Source organism: Embiotoca jacksoni, unplaced genomic scaffold (genome assembly GCF_022577435.1).
Source record: "Embiotoca jacksoni isolate LCO1_2020_lvr unplaced genomic scaffold, fEmbJac1.0.p SCAF_21, whole genome shotgun sequence".
Classification (NCBI taxonomy): Eukaryota; Metazoa; Chordata; class Actinopteri; family Embiotocidae; genus Embiotoca; species Embiotoca jacksoni.
This window is the reverse complement of record NW_027185352.1, coordinates 1698529-1723092: the sequence shown is the minus strand read 5'-3', so window position 1 is coordinate 1723092 and position 24564 is coordinate 1698529. Positions and strand designations below refer to the sequence as shown.

Genomic DNA, 24564 nt, shown 5'->3' with positions numbered 1-24564 from the left:
TTATTTTACCCAGAATTCAGTGTGTTTTTGTGTCCTCTGTTTAACACTCAATAAACACACTGATTCTTCTGTCCAGCAGCAGCAGTGGAGAAGAAACACTTTGTGTTCAGGAACAGCTGCAGCTTCCTCACACGCTTTTAATTTGAAAATCCTTTTTATCGGTGGCCCCGCCCCTTCCTCTACGGAGACAAGATGGCGACCCTTTAGGGTGGAAAGTGTTCATCCTGGTACTTGTAGTGTTCTGATGTTTCTGTACTGACAGAGAAAACAGCTGATGTACTCAGAGTAGAGAGTTAGTACACAAGTACAACATCTGGAATACAGGTACAACATCTGGAACACAAGAACAACATCTGGAGTACAAGAACAACATCTGAAATACAAGAACAACATCTGGAATACAAGAACAACTTCTGGAACACAAGAGCAACATCTGAAATACAAGAACAACATCTGGAACACAAGAACAACATCTGGAACACAAGAACAACATCTGAAACACAAGAACAACATCTGGAATACAAGAACAACATCTGAAATACAAGAACAACATCTGGAACACAAGAACAACATCTGAAACACAAGAACAACATCTGGAACACAAGAACAACACCTGAAATACAAGAACAACATCTGGAACACAAGAACAACATCTGAAATATAAGTACAACATCTGGAACACAAGAACAACATCTGGAACACAAGAACAACATCTGGAACACAAGAACAACATCTGAAACACAAGAACAACATCTGGAATACAAGAACAACATCTGAAATACAAGAACAACATCTGGAACACAAGAACAACATCTGGAACACAAGAACAACATCTGAAACACAAGAACAACATCTGGAATACAAGAACAACATCTGAAATACAAGAACAACATCTGGAACACAAGAACAACATCTGAAACACAAGAACAACATCTGGAACACAAGAACAACACCTGAAATACAAGAACAACATCTGGAACACAAGAACAACATCTGAAATATAAGTACAACATCTGGAACACAAGAACAACATCTGGAACACAAGTAGAACATCTGGAACACAAGAACAACATCTGGAACACAAGAACAACATCTGGAACACAGCACAGGAAAACTGACTTAAATGAACTGCTGAAGTTCACTTGATCATTAAACTGAGTTTTTAAAGAAACGAAGACGTTAGACGACGTCGGCGTGGCAACAGCAGCTCCTCGTCCACCAGATAACACTGACTATGTAGAAATATGTCCTACAACCCCACTTAAAAATAAATAAACACATAGATGTGTCTTTAAATTTCTTTTATAAAGCAGCAGGAGAACTGTTATGTTTTGAAATATTTTGAAAGTGTGAAACTGACACGCTAGTCAATTTCATGTGACGTGATCATGTGACCAAGATCCTGCAACAGTATAAGGAGGCAGGAGGGATGACCTGGTGACCTTAGTGACAGACCCCATTTAGTTGAGTTGTTTTTGGTTTCCTAACCTCAACCATGTGTTTTATCTAAATATGTTCCTGTAAATCCCGTGGCTGGATGTGCAGTAGGTTTCATTTTTGTCCTCTGCAGGAAAACGTGTAACTTTCACGCCTAGACAGGCCAAAGCGTGACTATCTCAGTTTACTGTGACACCAAGCTGCAACAATTCTGTTTATTACTGTGGTTTCAGTTTTCAGTGGTTTTAAACTGGACTGCATTATACGGAGGTGTTTCTAATATTTTGTCCACCCCACTTACAAACATTAGGGAAGAACAATATTTCAATAAACGGCACTCCAGTACAACATCACCTCGAACTTTGTATCGGTGTAACCTGAGATGGTCACAAATTAGAGGTTAAAACTTAAGAAATGCAATTCAATTTTTTTTAAATGATTGTTTATTGGATGTAATAATCTATCAACACCATTGAAAACCCAGTGTGCACAAAATACATTTAACAGGAATAAAAAGTAGTTGTTCTGTTGTTATTTCCTTCTATCTGTAAACTTTTTAAAACTGACAGCACAACAAATACTTTGTGTTAACGTCACAGAAAGCAGAAACTCAGAGTACCTGGTTCTCTGTGCTTCTAATGGTCGCTGTGACGAACAGTCCAGAGGTTATCGGCCTGTTTCTCTGCCTCCTCCTCTTATATAACCGCTGTTCTCTGAGGCAGTCCGACGTCATTATGAGCTCACTGATTGTTGACGGTCTGTCGTATCATTATTTGTCTTTTCGTTGCCAAGTGAGAGACTGAAAAATATTCCCACGTGTTCTCCGCTCGCACAGAAAACAGAAAACAGAAAATTGTGTCTGTTTGTCACCAACAACACAAAATACTTTGATATCAGCTCCGGATTACACAACACACAGATTGAATATAAAATTATTGAAATATCACCGATCCAAAATGTTACTAAACTACGAACTACTAAAGCGTTGAGTTGATACTGAGTTTAAAATTTGGAAAGGCATTAAATTGAATGATGTTTGAAAATGTACTGGTCTGACTTTAAATTAGCCTTTTTTTCATTCAAACTTCATTTTTTTCAACATCTGATGACGCCCAATAGAATAACCGTTAATTTGAACAAGTTTATTTCAGGCTTTTTTTCCTGATTTTTAAGCCCCAAAACTTCCAACACAAATAAATGCCATTTTCAGGACTCCAGAAAAAACTTCAGTTTGAGACGGCGTCCCTCTGAAAGACGACGGGGCGACCGGATGGAAGATGGAGGACCTGACAGTTAATAATCTACATCAGTGATACCGATTTCTAAGAAAGAAAATGCAAAGAAGAGTTGCAACCAAAACTTTTCTTTTGCCTACGTTGACCAGAGCTGCTATGTGTATTGATGCTGGTGCTTTATAGGGACTTGAATATAATATAAAAGAAAAGAAAAGCAAAACTTTAAAAGAATATCTGGAAGCATTAGCTAAAAACACTTTCCAGTGACTTCTTTGTCTTTGCTCTGTTTTTTCCTGCAGTTGGAGGAATCTACACGGTGATCCAGACCAAGGCGAAGATCACAGTGGATGAATGGGGGGAGAACTTCTACATGATGGGACCCTACTTCGAACACAACTTCAAGACTCAGGTGGAGAGCTGTGAGCCCCCCAACCCCGCCATCAGGAAGGCCATGGACGCCCTCATCCACAACGGCTGTCAGGTGGGACTGTGTGTGTGTGTGTGTGTGTATGTGTGTATGTGTATGTGTGTGTGTGTGTGTGTGTATGTGTGTGTGTATGTATGTATGTGTGTGTGTGTGTGTGTGTGTGTGTGTGTGTGTGTGTGTGTGTGTGTGTGTGTGTATGTGTGCGCGCGCGCAACCCAGTATCACAGCAAAGTGTGAAATAGACACGCCGGTCCACGACAGCAAAACGTGAGATAGCAATGCTTTGGCCTCTCTCGGCGTGACAGTTTCACGTTTTATAACCAAGAAACTTATACGCATGCAAAAGTAATGTAACGAAGGATCAATTACAAAGGACATCTTTTGGCTGTATCAGGAGGTGGGAGATGTTCGACAGTTATTTTTTGTTTCCTAATCCCACCCATGATTTTTGTCACAAACCATGTGTTTTTCCTAAACGTTTCATTTTCCTGTAAATCACTGCATTGCTGTCTGCATGCACGTGTAATTAACTACAGGAAAATGTGACACTGTCACGCCTAGAGAGGCCAAAGCGTTGCTATTTCATGTTTTGCTGTAGTGGACCGGCGTGTCTATTTTACGGTTTGCCGTGATACTGAGTTGGTGTGTGCGTGTGCGTGTGCGTGTGCGTGTGCATGTGTGTGTGTGTGTGTGGGGGGACCAGACACGTCCATCCATCCACTCAGTCCACACAGACTCTGCCCTCCACCTGCATTAGCAGTGATGCATCCTGACCACCAGCGACCCGTTCAGAGACTATGATGTGTTATGAGACTCACTCTCATGTCCACACTTCTTTCTAACCACCAGATCTTCTTCTTTTTCAAACCGCTCCCTCAGAGACTCCATTACTCCCCGACCCCTTCAAACATTACATTACATTCATAATGCTTTTGTCGAAGTGTCTTTAAATAAGTGTAAAATAAGTGTATCCAAACCAACTACGTGCTCCTTGAGTTGCTTTGTGGGTAGTAAATGTGGAGGTCAGAGTCTTTGTGGATTTAATGGAGGGATGTTTTTTTAAATTCATACTTTTACACAGATTAGTTATCTACAAGTATACACTACATCCAGTTTCACTATGACATGTAAGATCTTTGTAATTCAACACCCAGACAACAGTGAGTGATTTTAATGATAGAAACAAATTCCTGGAGAAATTATACTTTACTAATAGAAACACTCGAGGCATTTTGTAATGTACGTGAAAGTCGCTGTAAATAGAAGTGCAGGCGGCCTGACAGTCCGTCACCTCCAGTTGATGTCACTTTGGACGTGCACACACATTTTCTAATACTTGCTGACTGGCCTGTTGCATACTACAAGTTTGCTTTTTGTTTTAATCTGTTCCAACTACAAGACTGATACACTACACTGCAATTACTACACGCACTATGACTAATAACTATAATAATAACAATAACTCTGGGCTTTGAGTTTCTCTGTTTGGAGTGGAAAAAAGAGATGAAATTGAAAAACTGTGAATACGAGTGTAAACATGTTTGTCCATTTGAATTTTAACCTTATGACAGAGAGGTGAGCTGCCCAGGCTTTACCTTAAACGATGCATGCTGGGATATGTACCATCCTCCTGTGACCCTGAGCAGGAGAAGTAGATTCATGATGATAATGGTTGTCAATCTATTTCGGTAGATGGAGGCTGAGGTGCTGGTAGTCTGACCACTAGATGGAGTACATGCACTGATGATACAAGAGGAGGGACACTTCATTCAGTCGAGTTGTCTGACACAGAATGCAGCTGATTGGTTGGCTGGAATCACCTTCACAGTCTCTGGGAAGTTAATTATCATAAGAAAGTGCTTATGATGGATTTTTACTCAAGTATTGTACTTAAATACAACTTTGACACTGTAGTGTTTGAGATTTGTGAACTGTTTTATACTACAGTCATAAATTATTTATTTGCTTCATGATATGCTCTCCTATTCTGGAGCTTGCTAATTTTAGGAGAATGCAAACAACCAATATTAATTCAACAACTATAATTAAAACATAAAGTCTGGGTAGTTGCTGGGAAAAGCCTGGACTAGATTGTGAGTCCATCTGTTGTAAAAAGCCCCGGGCTCCTCCTGATTATTGTCATTCACAAACTAAAAGCAGAACATTGTGTTTGCAACTGTGATGTACAATCAACAATCAATCAAGCAATCAATCAATCAATCAATCAATCAATCAATCAATCAGTTGATCAATCGATCAATCATAATGCATTTGTATAGCACATTTTAAAACACAACAAAGGTTGCCCAAAGTGCTGCACAAAGACAAACAGTCATACATTTAAAAAGATTGGAGTAATAAAAATAAGTAACGTTAAAATCAAGACAAACTAACACAAATCACACAAAAGTGCCAAGTTAAGATCAAAGTGGATCGGCCAGTGAAAATAAATAGGTTTTTAAAAGACTTTTAAACTTTGGTAAAGTGGATGACAACCTAATATGAAGGGGAAGGTTGTTCCAGAGTTTAGGGGCAGCATCAGAGAAGGACCGGTCGGCCCGGGTCGTCATTTTTGTTCTAGGAACAACTAAAACCTGTTGTTCCAGAGACCTGAGTGAGCGTGGTGGGGTATCGACTGCAGCAGGTCGGACAGATAGGCTCCATTTAGACACTTAAAAACAAATATTAACATTTTTAAATGAATTCTGTACTGGACTGGTAGTCAATAAAGGGATTTTAAGATCAGTGAAATGTGTCCATGCCTGTGTGTACCAGTTAAAAGTCTGGCTGCAGAGTTCTGTACCAACTGAAGGCGTGATTCAAGATTTTTGCCGATTCCAGCATACAAAGAATTACAATAGTCCAGTCTAGAGGAGATAAAAGCATGAATAACTTTCTCCAGGTCTTTCGAGGAGAGAAAGGATTTGACCTCAGCTAAAGTTCTCAGCTGAAAGAAGTTGACTTTGACAATGGACGCAGCTTGGAGATCCAGTGTAAAAGATGAGTCCAAAATCACACCCAGATTCTTGACATGGAATCATGGACAGTGGGAGACAGACAGCTGTTGATAATTGACAGTATACATGGTCCGATTTCAACAAAAACCTTTTTAAAAAGACCTGAGGGAATGATGTCAGAGTGGCACATTGTAGTTTTTAGTTTTAATGCAACTTCCTGTTCTTTGTAGAAGGTTTCCTGTGGGGGAAGTGCCCCAAATATAAAACACTTTCAGTGCATTTCAGTAAAGTTTAGTTGGATAATTGTCTCGTGTATTTTCTCTCTCTGGGTTTCATTGATCAATGTTGATGCTGTAGGTTCATTTTGGCCGCTGGTTGATCGAGGGGAACCCCTACGTGATCCTGTTCGACATCAGTTCAGCAGCCTGGAACCTGGACCGCTGGAAGGGGGACCTGTGGCAGACCTGCAAAATCGGCCTGCCCTACAACGACCGGGAGGCCAACGACTCGCTCATCCTGGGCTCCCTGATCGCCTGGTTCTTCAAAGAGGTCAAAGTTCAGCACACTGCTCAGCAATGAAGTTGCTAAATGTTAAACCTCCTACTTTCTGTTCTTCAGAAGTCTGAAAGTGCAGCTTGTAGTTATAACGGGAGGTAACTAAGTTTGCACAATTTCCAACTCCAGCACCATCTTTTGTTTTTCAGTTGACAGACCACCTCGGAGACAAGCCCAACGTCATTGCTCATTTCCATGAGTGGCAGGCGGGCACCGGGCTCATTCTCTCTCGCTCCCGTAAGATTCCCATGGCAACGGTATTCACGACACATGCCACCCTGCTAGGAAGATACCTGTGTGCTGGGAGTGTTGACTTCTACAACAACCTGGACAAGGTGAGCAGTGAAGAGGGGTCGGACACCTGCACTACACCAACACACAAGGTCACTGTTGGAAACTGGAGGGACACAAAGCAGATATTCCCATGTGAAGTTACATGGTGATGCAGATCTGGTGTCGTTTTCAAATCTGAACCCCCTTTTGTAAATCAAAGAGCTTAAACCTGTGAGTTGATATTAGCTTCCATAAAACTAAATTATTCCTGTTTAGTTAAATTTCCACATGCTAACTGTGACACAAGCAATACTGAAGCAGTTCTGATTAATTTCAGATTTTTAAGGAAATACAGTGAAAATGTCATTACGTTATGGTTCTTTTAGGTGAAAAGGTACCCACCATCAACTGGATTAAAAACTGTTCATAGTTTACAGGTCTGTAAAATGGTTCTGATCCAGAAGTGTCTTCAGCTGCAATACCAGCGAGTGCCACTAGAGGTCGTCTCCAAAAAGCCTCCGGCTCCATAGACTCCCATTCAACTTCTCTCATCAAATCCAAAGTGAATAAAATGTGTCCATCAGTTATCTCGGTGTTGTTAGCTAAAGTCACTCCTTCTTATTAGTTTTCTGGAGGTCCATCTGAAAATAATCCCTCATTCATTAGAAAAGAAGATTCAAGAAGACCTGTTTTTGGGGGCGTGTCTGTTTGATTGACAGGCCTGTGGTGCAGTCAGGTTACAGCTATTGGTGGGCGGAGCTTAGTGTCCTTAGTGTCAGTGCAGAACAGCAATGTGTGATTTGAAACAACACAAACCTGTAAAAATTGCTGCACTACACCAGTAAGAGTCCTGACATGTAAGAACAATATCTATTAGTGTGTTGAGGGAAGTGTGTCGTTTGGAACGCAGCAAAATTCCCACAATGTTCCCATTGTTCCAGATCCAACCATGTGTTTGCAAAAATCCTGCCAATTCACACACATATCTGTCCCATCTGCACACACACACACACACACACACACACACACACACACACACACACACACACACACACACACACACACACACACACACACACACACACACACACACACCTGGCCTAAGATGAATTTTCCCATTCGAAGGTTCAGGCCTTTTACAGCCACTTAGAGCATCATTAGTAATGTTGAGTTGCATGTGGAGGGATCAGTGTGGTGCTTGTAATTGGCTGTGCTCTGCTCACGTCCTAAAGGTCAGTGTGGAGCTAAAGGTCGCTCACTGGCTCAATGGGTAATTGACAGATGACCCTCAGCTTCAAAATGAAGTCCAGAGGAACTTCACCTGTTCTATCGATGGAATCGTATCAATATGCATTTTTCAGGTTGGTTATCAGTGAGACGAGATGCAGCCAGCATGGAAAAACAAAGCAAGACCTTTAAGCTAGTGAGTTGTTTTCAGTCTTCATAATTAATAATAAATAATTTAAAGTTTTCATAATTAAAATAAAATCTGAATATATTATTTTAAACTAGACTATCTGAATAAACGGAGCTCGTGTTAACTTCTTTTTTTCTTCCATGTGACATGTAGGTACATGAAAAGCAGGTTTTGAATGTGTAATGTGCTCAGTGGTGACAAAAAGTGACAAAATTCTGAAAATGTTGTATACTTAATTACATTACTAGTGTACATTGTGGTAAATCTGCATTTTAACGTGTTAGAAATATGATGTAAAAGTAAAATAATTTTTAGTTCTATTTTTTGAGTTCTAGAGGAATGAAATAGGATATGATAGTCTTCCTCTCTTTACCAGACAGGAAGTGAGCACCAACAGACCGACCTTTCAGCTTCTTACAAGGATATGCAGTTAAATACAATACTATGAAGAAGCCACTCTGAAGCTGAGAGACATGAGTGCTTTGATGTTTTTTCATTTATTTTAAGAAATGTGTTTCTTTGTGTCATTTGAAGGATTTAAATTTCTATACGTGTGATCACAGTTTAAGATAATTTAATGGGCTTTGAATGTATTGAATTCAATTATAAAGACAGATATTACCCAGCAACTGTGAGGTAGGGCAAATATATCAGAACATTATAGTCAAATATAATAAGAACTTCTCAATATAGCTGGTTGATCAAAATAAATTAATGTATATCAATATAAAAATACAAAAATAGTATTTGACCTTAGCTTTAAGAATAAATGTTTAATAAGCAACAACGTGGGCGGTGTAACTTTTTAACAAATTTTTGAAACTATGTTGACTTCTCTGGTCCCGCTTTAGTTTTAATGTAAAAGAATCAGTACTGTGAAGTAAACACAGAGTGGCACCATCAGACTGAGGGGCTGAGACCTGATGTCTGACAGATTGTCTATGTTGAAGCCACCAGTATCAAGACAGGTGTCGGGACAGCTTTCTGTGAGCTACTTTTTCTGCATCACAAAAGAAATACAGTCAATTTGATGCAACTGGATTACACTAATCTACTGTCTGAATTACAGAATACCACCAATGTTGTAAAATATCAAAGTAACTAAAACAATTTAAAACAGATACTTTACAGTGATGACACTGAAAAAAACATCGGACTTAATGTTGGAGTAGATGTGTTTCTTGCTGTCTGTAAAATCTGCAGTTGAATTTTATTTTCTTTGGCTGTTAACCACTTTAAGAAACTCATCCTCCTAAATCCCAATCAGCCACAGAGACAGATTGCTGAGTGTTAATAACTGTTTATTTACAATATGTGACAATGAAAAAAGCTTTAACAAATAGAAACCACAAAACAAAGTATTGAACAAACAGGAGAAATCCACATCAACAGAAACAGAATCTCTACGAGCTCCCAAAGAACAAAGAAACCATGAGCGGTAAAAGCTACATTCAAACACAGTTTAGAGACGAGGACCCCGCTGTACAGTGGTGATGCCTTCTTGGCTGTAATGTGAAAGTTTCCACACTGAGGTAGAAAAACAGACATATCTGCAGTCCGAAGATTCAAAATGGAAACATTAAATGATGAATATCTCTGTGTGTGTTGTAGTTCGACATCGACAAGGAGGCAGGTGAGAGGCAGATCTACCATCGATACTGCCTGGAGAGGGCAGCGGTCCACTGTGCTCACGTCTTCACCACCGTGTCCCACATCACTGCTGTGGAGGCCAAACACATGCTGCACAGGACGCCAGGTGGAGTTTCACTGCTCCGCTTTCATAGCTTCCTCATAGAAACTTCTGTTTCAGGGTGGTGATGTTTGTTCGGTGGTTGGTCTGACCGTCCATCCAACATGTATTAAATAACAACCCCGTTTTCTAAAAAGTTGGGACATTGTGTAAAATGTCAATAAAAACAGAATGCAATGATTTGCAAATCACATAAAACCATATTCAATTGAAAACAGACCAAAGACAACATAGCAAATGTTGAAACAGAGAATGTTTTTATTTTTATTTCATGAAAAAATATGCTGATTTTGAATTTGATGTCAGCAACACGCCTCAAAAAAGTTGGGACAGAGTCAACAAAAGACTGGAAAAGTTGTGTAAAGCTAAATTTAGCTCATTTAAGATTGACTGAGATGAAGTTAATAATAATAATATGTTGTAATAAACTTTATTAATTTCGCACCTTTCATACAAGAAATGCAGCTCAAAGTGCTTTACAGCAAGACAATTACATGCAGTTAAAACATATGGTCTGATAAATCAAAATTGGAAATTCCTTTTGGAAATCATAGATGCTGCATCCTCAGGGCTAAAGAGGAGAGGGACCATCCAGCTTGTTATCAGTGCTCAGTTCAAAAGCATCTTTGTCAGGGAAGGACTTGTTTATTTCAGCAAAACAATGTCAAACTACATTCTTAATATTTTACAACAGCATAGATAGATAGCTAGATATATACTTTATTAATCCCTCAGAGGGAAATTCTTATGTTACAGCAGCATAAAAAAATGCACATTCTATACAATAAAATAAGATAAATAATATTAAATAAACTAAACTAAACAAAACCTAAACCTAAACAACAGTGTAATGAATTAGAATAAAACAACATACAAAACAAAACAAAACAAAACAAAACAAAACAAAACAAAACAAAACAAAACAAAACAAAACAGCAGTGCAAGGGAGTTATTGTTGTGTAATGGATTTTTCCAGAGGTGATTTATTGTGCAGTCTTTTTGCGGTCGGCAGGAATGATCTCCTGTATCTGGAATGATCTCCTGTATCTGGAATGATCTCCTGTATCAGGAATGATCTCCTGTATCAGGAACGATCTCCTGTATCTGGAATGATCTCCTGTATCAGGAATGATCTCCTGTATCGGGAATGATCTCCTGTATCTGGAATGATCTCCTGTATCAGGAACGATCTCCTGTATCAGGAACGATCTCCTGTATCAGGAATGATCTCCTGTATCAGGAACGATCTCCTGTATCTGGAATGATCTCCTGTATCAGGAATGATCTCCTGTATCAGGAACGATCTCCTGTATCTGGAATGATCTCCTGTATCAGGAAAGATCTCCTGTATCAGGAAAGATCTCCTGTATCAGGAATGATCTCCTGTATCTGGAATGATCTCCTGTATCTGGAATGATCTCCTGTATCGGGAATGATCTCCTGTATCGGGAATGATCTCCTGTATCAGGAATGATCTCCTGTATCTGTCCTTGTGACAGCAGCTGGAGGAGTCTTTTGGAGAACGTCCTCCTCTGTCCCTGCAGCAGGTGGAGAGGGTGGACAGGATTATCCAATATGGATAATAGTTTGTTCAGCGTCCTCCTCTCCACCACCTTTTCCAGACTATCCAGATTGTAGCCGATGATGGAGCCGGCCTTCTTAACCAGTTTGTTAAGTCTGTTGGTGTCTCCGGCTCCAATGCTGCTCCCCCAGCAGACCACAGTGAAGAACAATGCACTGGCCACAACAGATGGTAGAACATCTCCAACATGTCATGGCTCCGTAGTAGAAGAGTTCGGGTGATAAACTGGCCTCCTGCAGTCCAGACCTGTCACCCATTGAAAAAATGTGGCACATCTTTTAATGAGAAATATGACAAAGGAACTGTTGAGCAGCTGAAATCCTATATCAGGCAAAAAAATGGGACCACATTTCACTTTGAAAACTCCAGAAACTGGTCTCCTCAGTTCCCAAACATTTACAGAGTATTGTTTAATACTTGTGTTTTGTTGTGTTCAAATCATCACATTCTGTTTTTCATTTACATTTTACACAACATCACAACTTTTTTGGAAGCGGGGTTGTACTGGTCGATCACTCAGGGTCATCAAAAGGATGAGGCCAGATTTTTAGTCCACTCTTATCATTTCTCTGACACTTAGCCCGCCTCTGACTGTCCGGGCCTTCTCCTTGTGTTGGTACAGATGTGGTGACTCCAAATGGGCTGAATGTGAAGAAGTTCTCGGCCATGCACGAGTTTCAGAACCTGCACTCCACCAGCAAGGCCCGCATCCAAGAGTTTGTCAGAGGACACTTCTATGGGTGGGTGGGCTGCATTAGTAACATCATTGAGATGGGTTTTGAGCTGTTAAATTTTAGTCTTCTCATGAGGGCCATTCACATTTTGTATACAAGGTTGATGATTTTGTCTGATTGGAGAGAGTCTGATTGTAATCTTGATCTTTTTTTCAATCAACCTGTCAGTCATCTGGACTTCAACCTGGAGAAAACCCTCTTCTTCTTCATTGCTGGACGCTACGAGTTCTCCAACAAGGGAGCTGATATTTTCCTTGAATCACTGTCCAGACTCAACTACCTGCTGCGGGTGAGGACATTATGTTTCTTAACATGTTTGGTAGTATTCTGCTGGGTGCACCAAATGTGTTAGAGGAATTCCTCTTCGTTCTCTCTACAGGTCCACAGAAACGATGTGACGGTGGTAGTTTTCTTCATCATGCCAGCTAAAACCAACAACTTCAATGTGGAGTCTCTGAAGGGGCAGGCAGTACGCAAACAGCTCTGGTATGATCCGCTCTGATTGATCATTTTAATAATCAGATGATAGTGTGCATGCAGTGCATTCATATAAACCAGATTCATGTACAGTGATTAAGCAGGAAGGCAGCAGATATCTTCTGGACTCAAGCAGATAAAACAGTTCACTAATGAGCCAAAGCTTTACAACGTTATCACCTCCAACCTACCGAGGAATATAGACTGTACGAGGGTAGATCAATAAGTTCGGAGATTACTGCTCGTGCACAGAGAACAGCAGCGTGACGTGATGCTGCATCTTTCAGAGGTGGAGATACGTGAATTGAAGCCATTAAAAACACTGCAGCCAGTTTGTAACTCAGTTATTTCACTGGATTCTCCAGCTGTTGCACAGAAGCATCACTACATTCAATAATTAGAGATATTTGTATTGTTTGGACAATGTGGTCTCTTTTTAACCTTGAGTTTAGTTCATTTTTATATGTTTTAAACAGTCTGCCTCTTTAAAACATAATTTTTTTAAAATGTTTATGCCAAATAAGTATTTTTAAGGTTTTGCCGTCCATATGTAAACACAGTGACTTAAATGCATTTAAAACACTAATTAACTTTAATATCAAGACAATCTTTCAACATCGTTCAAGCCAAGTTATTCCAGGCAACAAAGGAAAAAGCATATGTGCATATGTGCAAGCATTGTCCTTGTTTTTAGAATTTCACAGTGAAATTACCATCTGAATAAGAACTTTTAAAATTTTGCCAGAAGAGAGCTTTAGAGTTTTCCTTGTTTTTTTCAAACATTTTAAGAATGCAAGAGAACGTACAGAGCATACAGAACACATTACATTAAACATGACAGAAAATTACAGAAAAAAATTGAGAAAGAAAAATAGACAAATAAATGAAATAAAATTAAATAAATTAAGAAGAATACAATCGTTCATTTCCACAGACATTTGTTGATGAAAGTAGGGGAATCAGATTTCCATGTCATTGCTATACATTTCCTGGCCACACATAAAGCAATTTCTGCAAGTTTAACTTGGGGCTTCGTTAAAGACCTGTTGAGAGTTGTGTTCTCTGTGAACGAGCAGTAGTCTCAGGAGTTATTGATCTCCCCTGGTACATGATCTCTGAAGACCTAATTTACTCTTGATGCTGCCATGCAGTGTTGTTTATTCCACCAAGTCATGGAGTCTACCAGACCTCTGAAGGTGCCCTGTGGTACCTGGTACCATAAACCTTTACATTTCCGAAGGTTTTAAGTTTGTTTTAAGAATTGTTCCTGCACATCTTCGAACAGCCCAACGCGGGTTCATGGTTCATCTCTTCTCCGACTATTGTCAGTAAGAAATCCCAACTGCTGATCAAGAGTATCTCACCAGCCTTCACATTTCAGTGGTGCCCTGACCTGATACTCTGTCCGTTGTCAAAGTCTCTCAGGTGCCATTGTTATGAAACAATCAATGTTTTTCACTAATTAAAATATTTGAACTCATCTGTGTACTTAATTAATCCTTATTTGAGCAGGATAATTTCAGTGACAGCTCTTGTTTCCCTCCTAGAAGATGCTCAGTGTTTATGTGGGCAGTTGCACGAGGAGGCCGTCCTCACCTGCAATATTTATCTAACAGTAAAAACAAACCATATGATTAATAACTGCCAGAAGAAACAGTCACCATCAAGCATCAAGCATGAAGAACCCTATTCTTTTCCCACCAACAATCAATATTAATGTGACCCTCATCCTCAACAGTTATCTCTGCTGCTGAAACCCAAACATTGACCATAACAGAAGCAGATCACATATAATGATGAATATGTTTGGCTCATGGTGAAGGCGATGACAGATAATGTCCTGCAGAGTGGAGCAGAAGTTCTTATTATTACCCATTGTGTGATTTGCTTGGTGGACTTTCTGTTTTACGTAATACTATTTTGAAATGTTGAGTGATTGCAGCTGAAACTGAGTTTGGGTCAAAGGTTCATGTCTTCATGTTTGTCCTGGTGTCTCACAGGGATACAGCTCACACTGTGAAGGAGAAGTTTGGTAAAAAGCTCTATGATGCTCTGTTAAAGTAAGTAGACTGTAGAGGAACGTTTATGTCCTGCTGCTGCGTACACTAGCGCTGGTCCGCTGTGATTAATGAAGATGGTGTTTGTCTGCTGTCTGTCTTCAGAGGGCAGATCCCTGATATGAACACCATCCTGGACCGAGACGACTTCACGCTAATGAAGAGAGCCATATACGCCACTCAGGTACTGGAGCTTCTTCTGATCCTTCTACTCTCAGTTTACAGAAACCAACTCCTGGTATTATTGATAATAATGTGGATTATTGGAACTATTGGACAGAAGAATCAGTGTGTTTATTGAGTGTTAAACAGAGGACACAAAAACACATTGATTTCTGGGTAAAATAATGAAAGCTGCAGATATTTTGGAGGTTGATGTAGTCACATGATGAGGTCATTTAAGGTCAGTGTGATTTGAAACAACACGACTCGGTCTAAGTTCCTGCACGAAACAGTAAGAGTCCTGACATGGAAGAGACTACCTGTTAGTGTATTGATGGAAGGATGCAGTGCTGGTTTACTATCTATGGAAAGATGAAACTGACTCCTTACAAAAGTCAGGCTGAAGACTGAATCCATGTAGAGTCTGACCACAATGTGAATTTGGGGATGAGTTGCTCACGTGGATCTTTGTGATGTTAACTCATTGGACAGCAGTCACTGGAGCACTTGGCCTCAGGCAGGTAAATGGCTGCTGTTTCTCAGGGTGACTCTCGACCATACGACAAAGAAACTCATCTCTGGTTGTTGTATTGAAGCAGACTGATGCATGCGTTTCATAAGCTCGGCTCATTCTTCGGGCATATGAGAACTCCACCTGTGTTTTGCACTAGTTTACCATTTGGCTACGTGTTGGATGAATGATTGACTTTGTTGTTAAAAAAAAAAATCATTCACTAAATATACAATTTATGGCTGTAGAACATATCCCCTGATTCCTGTATGCCAGCATTCACATATTTCCATAGCAAACTCAGCCAAGTGGATTTGTTGTCATGTGGCACTTTGTGCATCGGCTATGCGTAAGGCTCAAAGGAAAAGCACCCATGTGCAGACTTTAATTATGACACATAGGGAACTGAGGACCTCACTGGGACACTCTCTTAATAACATGCTGGTGTACAGTGGTGCTTGAAAGTACGAGAACCTTTGATATTATATGATCCAGTATTACACATCTGTGTGAACATTTTGGATTTGCATTTAACTTGAAAATGACATGACACAAAGACACACAAGAAGTGTATCACAGCACCAACAAAGGAGGATTAGAAAAAGAGTGGTTGATGCTTATCAGACTGCAAAATGTTACAGAACCGTCTCTAAAGAGTTTGGACTCACCAATCTGTGGACCAAAGTCCTCCAAGCTGATCAACAGTAACCAGAACATTTAGTTGCATTCATGGCTGGTCATACCAGATACTGAAGGTTCACAATCACAGATATGTACCGTACGCAATTATTTTTATGCCATTTGTTTCATTGGAGTTTTCTTGATCTACTTCTAGAACTTCTGTAGATAACTGATGTCATATTTAAACAGAAATGTAGAAAAGAGCCCACAAACTTCAAAACACAAATGCACTTATGTAAATAAGTTAATAAAACTCTACTTCACACTGTACATCAGTGTAAAAATAGCCTGCAGGGAGAAAAATAGAAAATGTTGCAGAGGATTAATGTCCGGCAGCTTCGTCTCATATCCTCAGCTCTGTTTTTGTGAATGGATGTGACATTTCCTCCAGACTGATCAATCAGAGCAATGGCCCCTGCTGGAGATAAATTACAAACCTACGCGAGGGGGATTCCCCCGAGACAAAAAACCTGAATGAATGAAGTCAGAGTCATAACCAAGCAGAACGTAGGTTGATTATCTCCCTGCACCCCAGACCGCAGGCCAATAGAGTGGCTCTGTCAGGGTGATGTATGTTAGAGCTCGGTGATACCAACAAAGCACCAATAAAAAGGTCCTCCACAATTAAATGAATGTTTACCGACGTCAATATTTCAGTGGTCGGAAATGGAGAGCGTGTCGTATCGACTACAAGTGTGAGAATGATAGAGCGGAGACTCCTGATGGTGCTGTTGTGATTATTTCTCGGTGTCATTTTTTATGTGTAGTCCTCTCCCCCAACCTCCACCCCCACTTTTCAATTACAGCCTTGTAGATTTCTGTCATTAAGGCTCAGTTCACCCAAAGTACAAAAGAATGACCATCTTTCTAACCTCCAGTGTGATCTAGCGGTAGCTCCCAATACAGCAGCTGCTGTTGACTGACTGGCTGGTAATGGAAGGTTAAAAAGACTGAGGTCAGTTTCATTACTGTCATTTGTTTGCATAGATCAGGCAGTGGTAATCGGATATCATTAGCCCAAGCTTTAAATAGTGTCTGACACTCGTGGACCACCGACTCAAACACCCTTAATGTTTGATCTCTTCGCTCCTGTGCAGGATGTATAGTATATGAATGCTGCCATGTAAACATTTACATGTATGTGTGCATACAGGACAGGAAAGCAGACTGTTGGTTCTCCACTGCAGATGCATGAGGTCTCTGTCCAGTGGTGTTTGCTGATGCAGTGGACTGAGCTGTAAAAACTGATTAATTGATTGACATTATCATCCCTGTGGAAGTGCAGCATGTGGGCTCAAGCTGCAAAGAAAAGATCAAGTAGTAATTGGTTCAATTTGTTCCAACATTCATCATACAAGCAGCTTTAAAAAGGTTAAAAACAGAAATAAACGTTAGAAACTAGAGGCCGAGCTAACTTGTCCCTCTTCCTGTCTCCGCACTTATGTTTCACTGTGTTAATGACACACTTTACGCTGCAGAGACACAGCCTTCCTCCAGTGACCACTCACAACATGCTGGACGACTCCACAGATCCCATCCTGTCCAACGTCAGACGCATCGGCCTCTTCAACTCCAGGAACGACCGCGTCAAGGTAGACGACACATCCTGCGAGTTTCCTTCATGTGGTTCAGATCATCATGTGGTAAAAAAGTGTGTTTGTGATGACTGATCTGTAAGTAGATTTGAATATTCATCAATGAAGAAATGTGCACAAATTCATACATTTAAACTATGAATTTGTTCATACAGTTTAAATGTTGCAGCCACCGTTTATTTGAGCAATTTTGCTTGAGAAGGCAGCTGCACATCCAGTGCACTCATTTATCTCATGAGTTTTCCACTCATTTCATAGTTCAACAATGGTTTTCACAAGTGTTCCTGAGCCCATGCAGTGATTTCCACTCCAGAATAGTGTGTTTTTAATGCAGTGCTGCCTGAGGGCCCGAAGATCACCACCATCCAATATTGGTTTCCAGCCTCGTCCCTTGTGTTCAGAGATTTCTCCAGATTCTCTGAAACTTTGCAATTTCACACAACACAACATTATTCTGACATTTTTGGTCTATTTTCCAACACAGTCTTTCCCAGAGTGGTGAACCTCTCCCCATCTTCACTGCCGAGAGGCGCTGCCTCTCTGCAAAGATCTTTTTTATCCCCAATCATGCAACTGACTTGTTGCTAGTTAACATAATTAATTGGGAGATGTTCCACCAGGTGTTTTTTTTCTTTCTGGTTTTATAAAGTCCAATCTTTTGTTGACCCTGTCACAACTTTTATTTAACACATATTTTCCATAAAACAATCACATTTCTCAGTTTCAACATATCTCAACTTCTATTTTCAATTTAATATGGGTCCATTTTGGAAATGGGGTTTTAATGAATTAAATCTTCTGGAGAACATGTATTACTCCATGGAAACCAGTCTGAAATATGTACTTTTTTCCTTAAACTAACAATGGTAATAGAGGAAAGGCCATCACAGTTGACCACAAATATCTAAATCTTCACAGAAACCCTTTCATTTAATGAACAGTGTGTACAAAGAAGAACAATATGTGTCTGGCAGTCAAGGGTCATGAAAACATAAAATTAATCAAAGCATCATCATAACATCAATACAGATATGTGTTAAATCCTGCTGAGTGAATAAATGAGTCTGTGTCTGTGTCCTCCTCTCAGGTTATCTTCCACCCTGAGTTCCTGTCCTCCACCAGTCCTCTACTGCCGATGGACTATGACGACTTTGTCCGCGGCTGTAACCTCGGAGTGTTCCCGTCCTACTATGAACCGTGGGGATACACACCTGGTAACCTTTGACCTTCGCATTGTAGCCCACAATATGCAATCATTCACGCCCTTAAACACACAAATGCTTCATGTTTCTGCTTTGCTGAGGAACTGGTGTTATTAAAGAATTAAAGATGCAGTATATTGCATTCAGTCTTTTTAATAATAGTCAGTGCAAACTGAACTAGACTTAACATTCTGCATACCTTGTGTATTGGAAGTGAATGCATGCCTACATTATTTACACTTCAGGATTTTACATATCCAGTGCAACCTTTGTACCAAAGCAATGTCTGTAAGTCTGCTGCCAGACAGGTCAGGCTTGTAATGAAATGTGCACATGATGTGCAGCAAATCCAACACACCAACAATCCTGCAGCTGCACTGACCGTTGCAAAAATACAATGTGTTTAGAAATCTACATAAATCAGTCAACTTAATAAACATTTTTGAATCATATGTCACTCATAAATGTTGTGAATCCATGGTTCGTAACTTGTTCCAGCACATTCCCCAACGACCTGCGTCCAGCTGATGGTTCGTCCATCCTGTGACCACTAGTTGCCTGTTCATTTTCTTTCGATCAACTAATCAATTGACTCCCTGAAGCTCTAAAACGTTCTTTACATTTTCTGAGATGTGTTGTTCTGTGTTCTCCAGGTGAGTGTACTGTAATGGGCATTCCCAGTGTGACCACCAACCTGTCGGGTTTCGGCTGCTTCATGGAGGAGCACGTCTCAGACCCTGCTGCTTATGGTGCACACACACACACACACACACACACACACACACACACACACACACACACACACACGAAGCAGTAGATGTGTGTTAACCCTCGGCTGTCTGTTTGTCCTGCCGCTCCTCTCTCTCATTCTCAGGTATCTACATTGTGGACCGGCGGTTCCGTTCTGCGGAGGAGTCCTGTAACCAGCTGACCCAGTTCATGTTCAACTTCTGCCAGCAGTCTCGACGTCAGCGCATCATACAGCGGAACCGAACTGAGAGGCTGTCGGACCTGCTGGACTGGAGATACCTGGGCCGGGTCAGTTTCTGCTGCTGCATGTTTATTTGGAACAGGAGAGTGAGTGAACCGCGGCGTCACATCCTGGTTAATACCGCCTGAAATGAGCCACAGTTTATTGCTGCATTCATGTTTGCTCACACTGTCATCATGATATACTTCAACATAATAATCAACAAAACATGAGGAAGAAATACGAAACCACGACTGGCTCGAATAGAGTTCAGTCTGAAATGGAGCTGTCATACCTGAAGTTGGATCTGATGTCTGTCTGAACTGCATGTCAGATGGTTTTATCTTTAACAATGTATTTGATTTTAAAAGCTTTTTTATGATATTGATTGTGTCAAATCTTCATCTTAAAACAAACTAAAACTGTCAGCAAAGTAGTGGAACAGTAAGTAAAGTACATGGAAATATAAAGTACTTCACTAAATGTACTTTGCTATTTTCCACTACTGAGTAAAATGTTGATTAATTGTTGATGTACATCTCTGACTTGTGATTGACAGTTCTACATTCAGGCCCGCCATCTGGCCCTGAGCAAAGCTTTCCCAGACAAGTTCCAGATGGACCCCACGGCCCCTCCGAAGGTGAGAAAAGCTCCCCCAGGGGTTAATGCTGCTACTACTATCACTGCATGTGCAGGATTTTATGGAGTAATGAATGAAAATAGCACTTGCAGGCCTGGTCACTGCTAAAGAGCGCTGAGTTGTTCAGTAGAATATCTGAGTGGCACCACAAGATGAAAATGAGCTTTTGATGGTTCCCAATGCAACACTGTCTGCAGCCAGATATCTGACATGCATGTACACGAGAATCCCTCTCCTGTACTGACGGAAGAACAGCGTGCACACCGTTGGATTTCACACATTTGTCAGGGTTTAATTGACAGCCTAACATTTGGATGAAGGACAAGACATCAACCGGGAGAGTGCTGATGCCAATCCTTTTTTTGTGTGTGTGTATCCTCTTCCGATCCTTGGACTCTGACTAATTCACACTTTTCAGGTTTGATACAAATAGAATTTTGAAATTCATGATATTGATTTCAGTTAGGTCAATTTGGCATCAGCATGAATCCTCAGAGGCTGTTTCCACCTTGCAGCATCATACATCCTGAGCCGTCTGAGACCACCTGCCATTCAATGCGTCTCCACATGCGAGATCGGATCTCACTTCCCTCCCTTCCCCCGCTCTGTATGCAAATGAACACGGTGGCTATGTCACAACAATATACAAGTTAATGAGCACAAGAACAGGACCCTGAACATCAGATCAACAATGATTCGGGTCAGATTAAATCTTTGTTGCAGCTCGTCTCCGCTGCTGTGGATCAAAGGGGGCGGGGCCTCTCTCACAGCTGGTGGTCTGATGTCTGTCGGAAATTACAGGAGATAAAGTAAAAGAAAAAAAGTAAAACTAAACTCAGAGGAGGCTTTGGTGAAACAAGCCTTATGTAGCAGCTTGTGTTTTAAATTACTAACAGCTGCCGTAAAACTCTCCCTGTTTCTGCACCGTTCAGCCGCACTCGGCACAATCACGCAGGAGAGATTTATCTGGTAAAATACCACAAAGCAGAGCCTGAACTGTTGAGCAGCTGAAATCCTGTATCAGGCAAGAATGGGACCACATTTCACTTTCAAAACTCCAGAAACTGCCCTCAGTTCCCAAACATTTACAGAGTGTTGTTAAAAGAAGAGGTGATGCAGGACAGTGGTAATCATGAACCTGTCCAGACTTTTTTGTTGCTGCCATCAAATTCAAAATTAGCACAAATTTTACAACAACAAAATGTTTCAGTTTCATCATTTGATATGTCGTCTTTGGTCTATTTGCACGTACATTGTGAAACTGTGAACACTCATGGGAAAAATGTATCGACTTTGGATTTGATGAAAGAAGTTGAATGGGAGTCTATGGAGCCGGAGGCTTTTTGGAGCCGACCTCTAGTGGCACTCGCTGGTATTGCATCGGAACCATTTTTCAAACCCGGAAGCTGCGAACACTTTTATATCCCCTCTATGATATGAACTAATTTTTCGACTAAATGTGTTATTCAACACTATTAATTAGAAGTTTACTGGTCAAAGTTTAGGTTTCTTGTATTTCTTTTAACCATTAACCCTTTTAGTTACTTCCACCATTCACTTACTACTTTTACCTACAACCAGCTTTTAATTTACAATTTCAAACAGTCATTTACCTTTGGCTACCAATAATTTGTTTTTATCATTTAACAGCTACTGTTGGTTATTTCAACTGTTTATCTATAACTTTTAGCAAAATGTCTAGACTTTTCTGCACCTTGGTGAGATTTCAGGTACTAATCAAGTTATAATTTCTATTTTTACAGATTATTTGAGCAAATGTTTTGTGTACCTCAGGTCCTGAAACACAGATTTTTATAACTCATTGGCTCCTTGTCTCCACAGCCAGAGGGTTTCCGGTACCCCCGGCCCTACTCTGTTCCCCCCTCTCCCTCCGTCTCCATCCACTCCACCCCCCACCACAGTGATGTGGAGGATGATGACGATGACGAACCCTACGATGAAGACGAGGAGGCTGAGAGGGATCGGCTGAACATCAAGGCTCCCTTTGTGCTGGGAGGTGTGCCAGAAGGCAAGAAGAAGCAACCAGGAGAGTCAGGAAACTGAAAGTCATTCAGAGACGCTGCAGTTTGTTACACGGGTTCAAACTTTGTGCTTCTGCTGGTTGAGCACAGAAAACTCACTGACTGATTAGCAGATGCAGTCGACAGTAGTGACAGAAATCGCACGTCTCCACCTTCCACATTCAATAAGCTTGTGTCCTTCCTCTTGTACTGCTGCCTGGTTACAATAAAGCCCTGAACATCACCTGAAAATAAGATTTCTTGAAAGTTAGTAGATTTCAAACAGTTTCAAAAAACATTTTGTGTTGAAAGAATTGAAAGTACACAGTAAATCAGTGGTTCAACTGGTCTAAAGACCCACATTTTTTCTTAAGTAATTAATTATTTAAAGACATAACAATTTATTTCCCTGAAAAGTTTTGTAGCAATACACAATGCCTTTAAAAATATCCAAACTTACTTCTTACAAGTGTATGATTTTCACTGATATTTGGCCTCAGCATTGTCTCTCTTTTGTGTCCTGCAGTTGTCTGCCAATATTGAAGGTCTCCACTTTCTTTGGTTGAGTATATTGGAACAAAGAAAGTATGAGTTATAGAAAAAGATATCTAGATTTGGCAAAATTATTGGAAAACAGATCGGGTTTTTGTATCGGAAGAAATCTTTGTGTCACAACCCCATAAACTTAACAGAATCTGATCCATTTCAGCCGAGAACATTTGGAAAGTCTGGAAGACACACACAATGGAATTATTTTTTTGCCATTCAGGGTAAATGTACTGTAAATCTATAGGTTATATTCTAAAAATGAATTATTTCTCATCTTCTGTGCTATAAATCTCTTCATTTATCATTCATAGCCTGATATATATATTTTATATCATAAATCTACAGGCAAAAAGTGCAGTAAAATAAAGACTTAAGTATTTTGGATGTTTTCTTTCCACTCGATGGAAATAAAACATGTTATGGAAGCAAATAGCCCAAAATCTCAAAATTGACAAATGCATGATGTTTTGGCTGCAGTGGCTCCTTCACTCACATGCAGCTGGATATGGTTGGATTTCCAACACCTGGACCTCTGTAGTGATCTCAGCTCCAACTTCGTCTCTTTACTGAACAGGTGCTCAGAGAAAAGGAAGGTTTTCGTACCTCCTGTAGATGTGTCCACCTGATAACCATTCACAGTGTGTCGAACCTGAATTATCTGTTTACTGTTTTCTTGAAAGGTCAGTGATTTTTTTTTTTGGTCCATGTGAGTTTGAGGCCTGTGAATTTTGGGAGATATTTCATCATTCTCTGATGGATTTGGAGGTTTTGCTGAAGCTGTGTCGAATAATAGTGAAATACAGTCTAGTTTCTATCGAGGAGCAGGTCAGATGATTATGTCAATATGTGTTACTATTCCATGTAATACATTACATACACATGTTCGTATATGGATAGTGTTAAAGGAAAAGTGTGCATCTGTAGTTAGTTTTCTGCTTATCAAAAGGTTGCTGAGCTGAAATTAAAATATGACACTTCCCCAAAATGGAGTTATGTGTTTTTCATGTGACACTGCAATATCTTGAGTTGCTCATGAGTCTGTTGTAACCATGGAAACTACATGGACACAAACATTTCAACCATGTGTGATAGTTACACATGCGATTTCAAAACCATGTGAGTTAATGTGTTGCCATGGCAGCCTTGACTCTGAAATATAATAACATTACTGTAACATATTCAATGACAATATCTATATATGTGTTCCCACCAAATATAACATTTTACAATTCAACACACTAACTTCAGCATTGTTCAGATTTGCTATGTTCGTCTTTACGCACATGACAGCACTTCAATTTGTGGGAAGATAAATGGTTTTATTAACATAGG

The 24564-nt window shown here is 40.2% G+C and overlaps 1 protein-coding gene across 1 annotated transcript in view; it reads left to right on the top strand.

Annotated features, from left to right (window-relative positions):
- The window catches only part of gys2 (glycogen synthase 2), a 24290-nt gene extending 1363 nt beyond the window's left edge, over positions 1 to 22927 (top strand). The window contains exons 2-16 of the mRNA XM_069156366.1: positions 2972 to 3153; positions 6414 to 6605; positions 6761 to 6946; positions 9913 to 10057; positions 12256 to 12373; positions 12536 to 12656; positions 12747 to 12853; positions 14845 to 14904; positions 15007 to 15085; positions 17734 to 17847; positions 18938 to 19064; positions 19706 to 19801; positions 19927 to 20090; positions 20582 to 20662; positions 22505 to 22927. Of these exons, the coding sequence (XP_069012467.1) occupies positions 2972 to 3153; positions 6414 to 6605; positions 6761 to 6946; positions 9913 to 10057; positions 12256 to 12373; positions 12536 to 12656; positions 12747 to 12853; positions 14845 to 14904; positions 15007 to 15085; positions 17734 to 17847; positions 18938 to 19064; positions 19706 to 19801; positions 19927 to 20090; positions 20582 to 20662; positions 22505 to 22726 (1994 nt within the window). The 3' untranslated portion in view covers positions 22727 to 22927. The remainder of the gene's footprint in view (positions 1 to 2971; positions 3154 to 6413; positions 6606 to 6760; positions 6947 to 9912; positions 10058 to 12255; positions 12374 to 12535; positions 12657 to 12746; positions 12854 to 14844; positions 14905 to 15006; positions 15086 to 17733; positions 17848 to 18937; positions 19065 to 19705; positions 19802 to 19926; positions 20091 to 20581; positions 20663 to 22504) is intronic.
- Positions 22928 to 24564: the final 1637 nt, after the last annotated feature.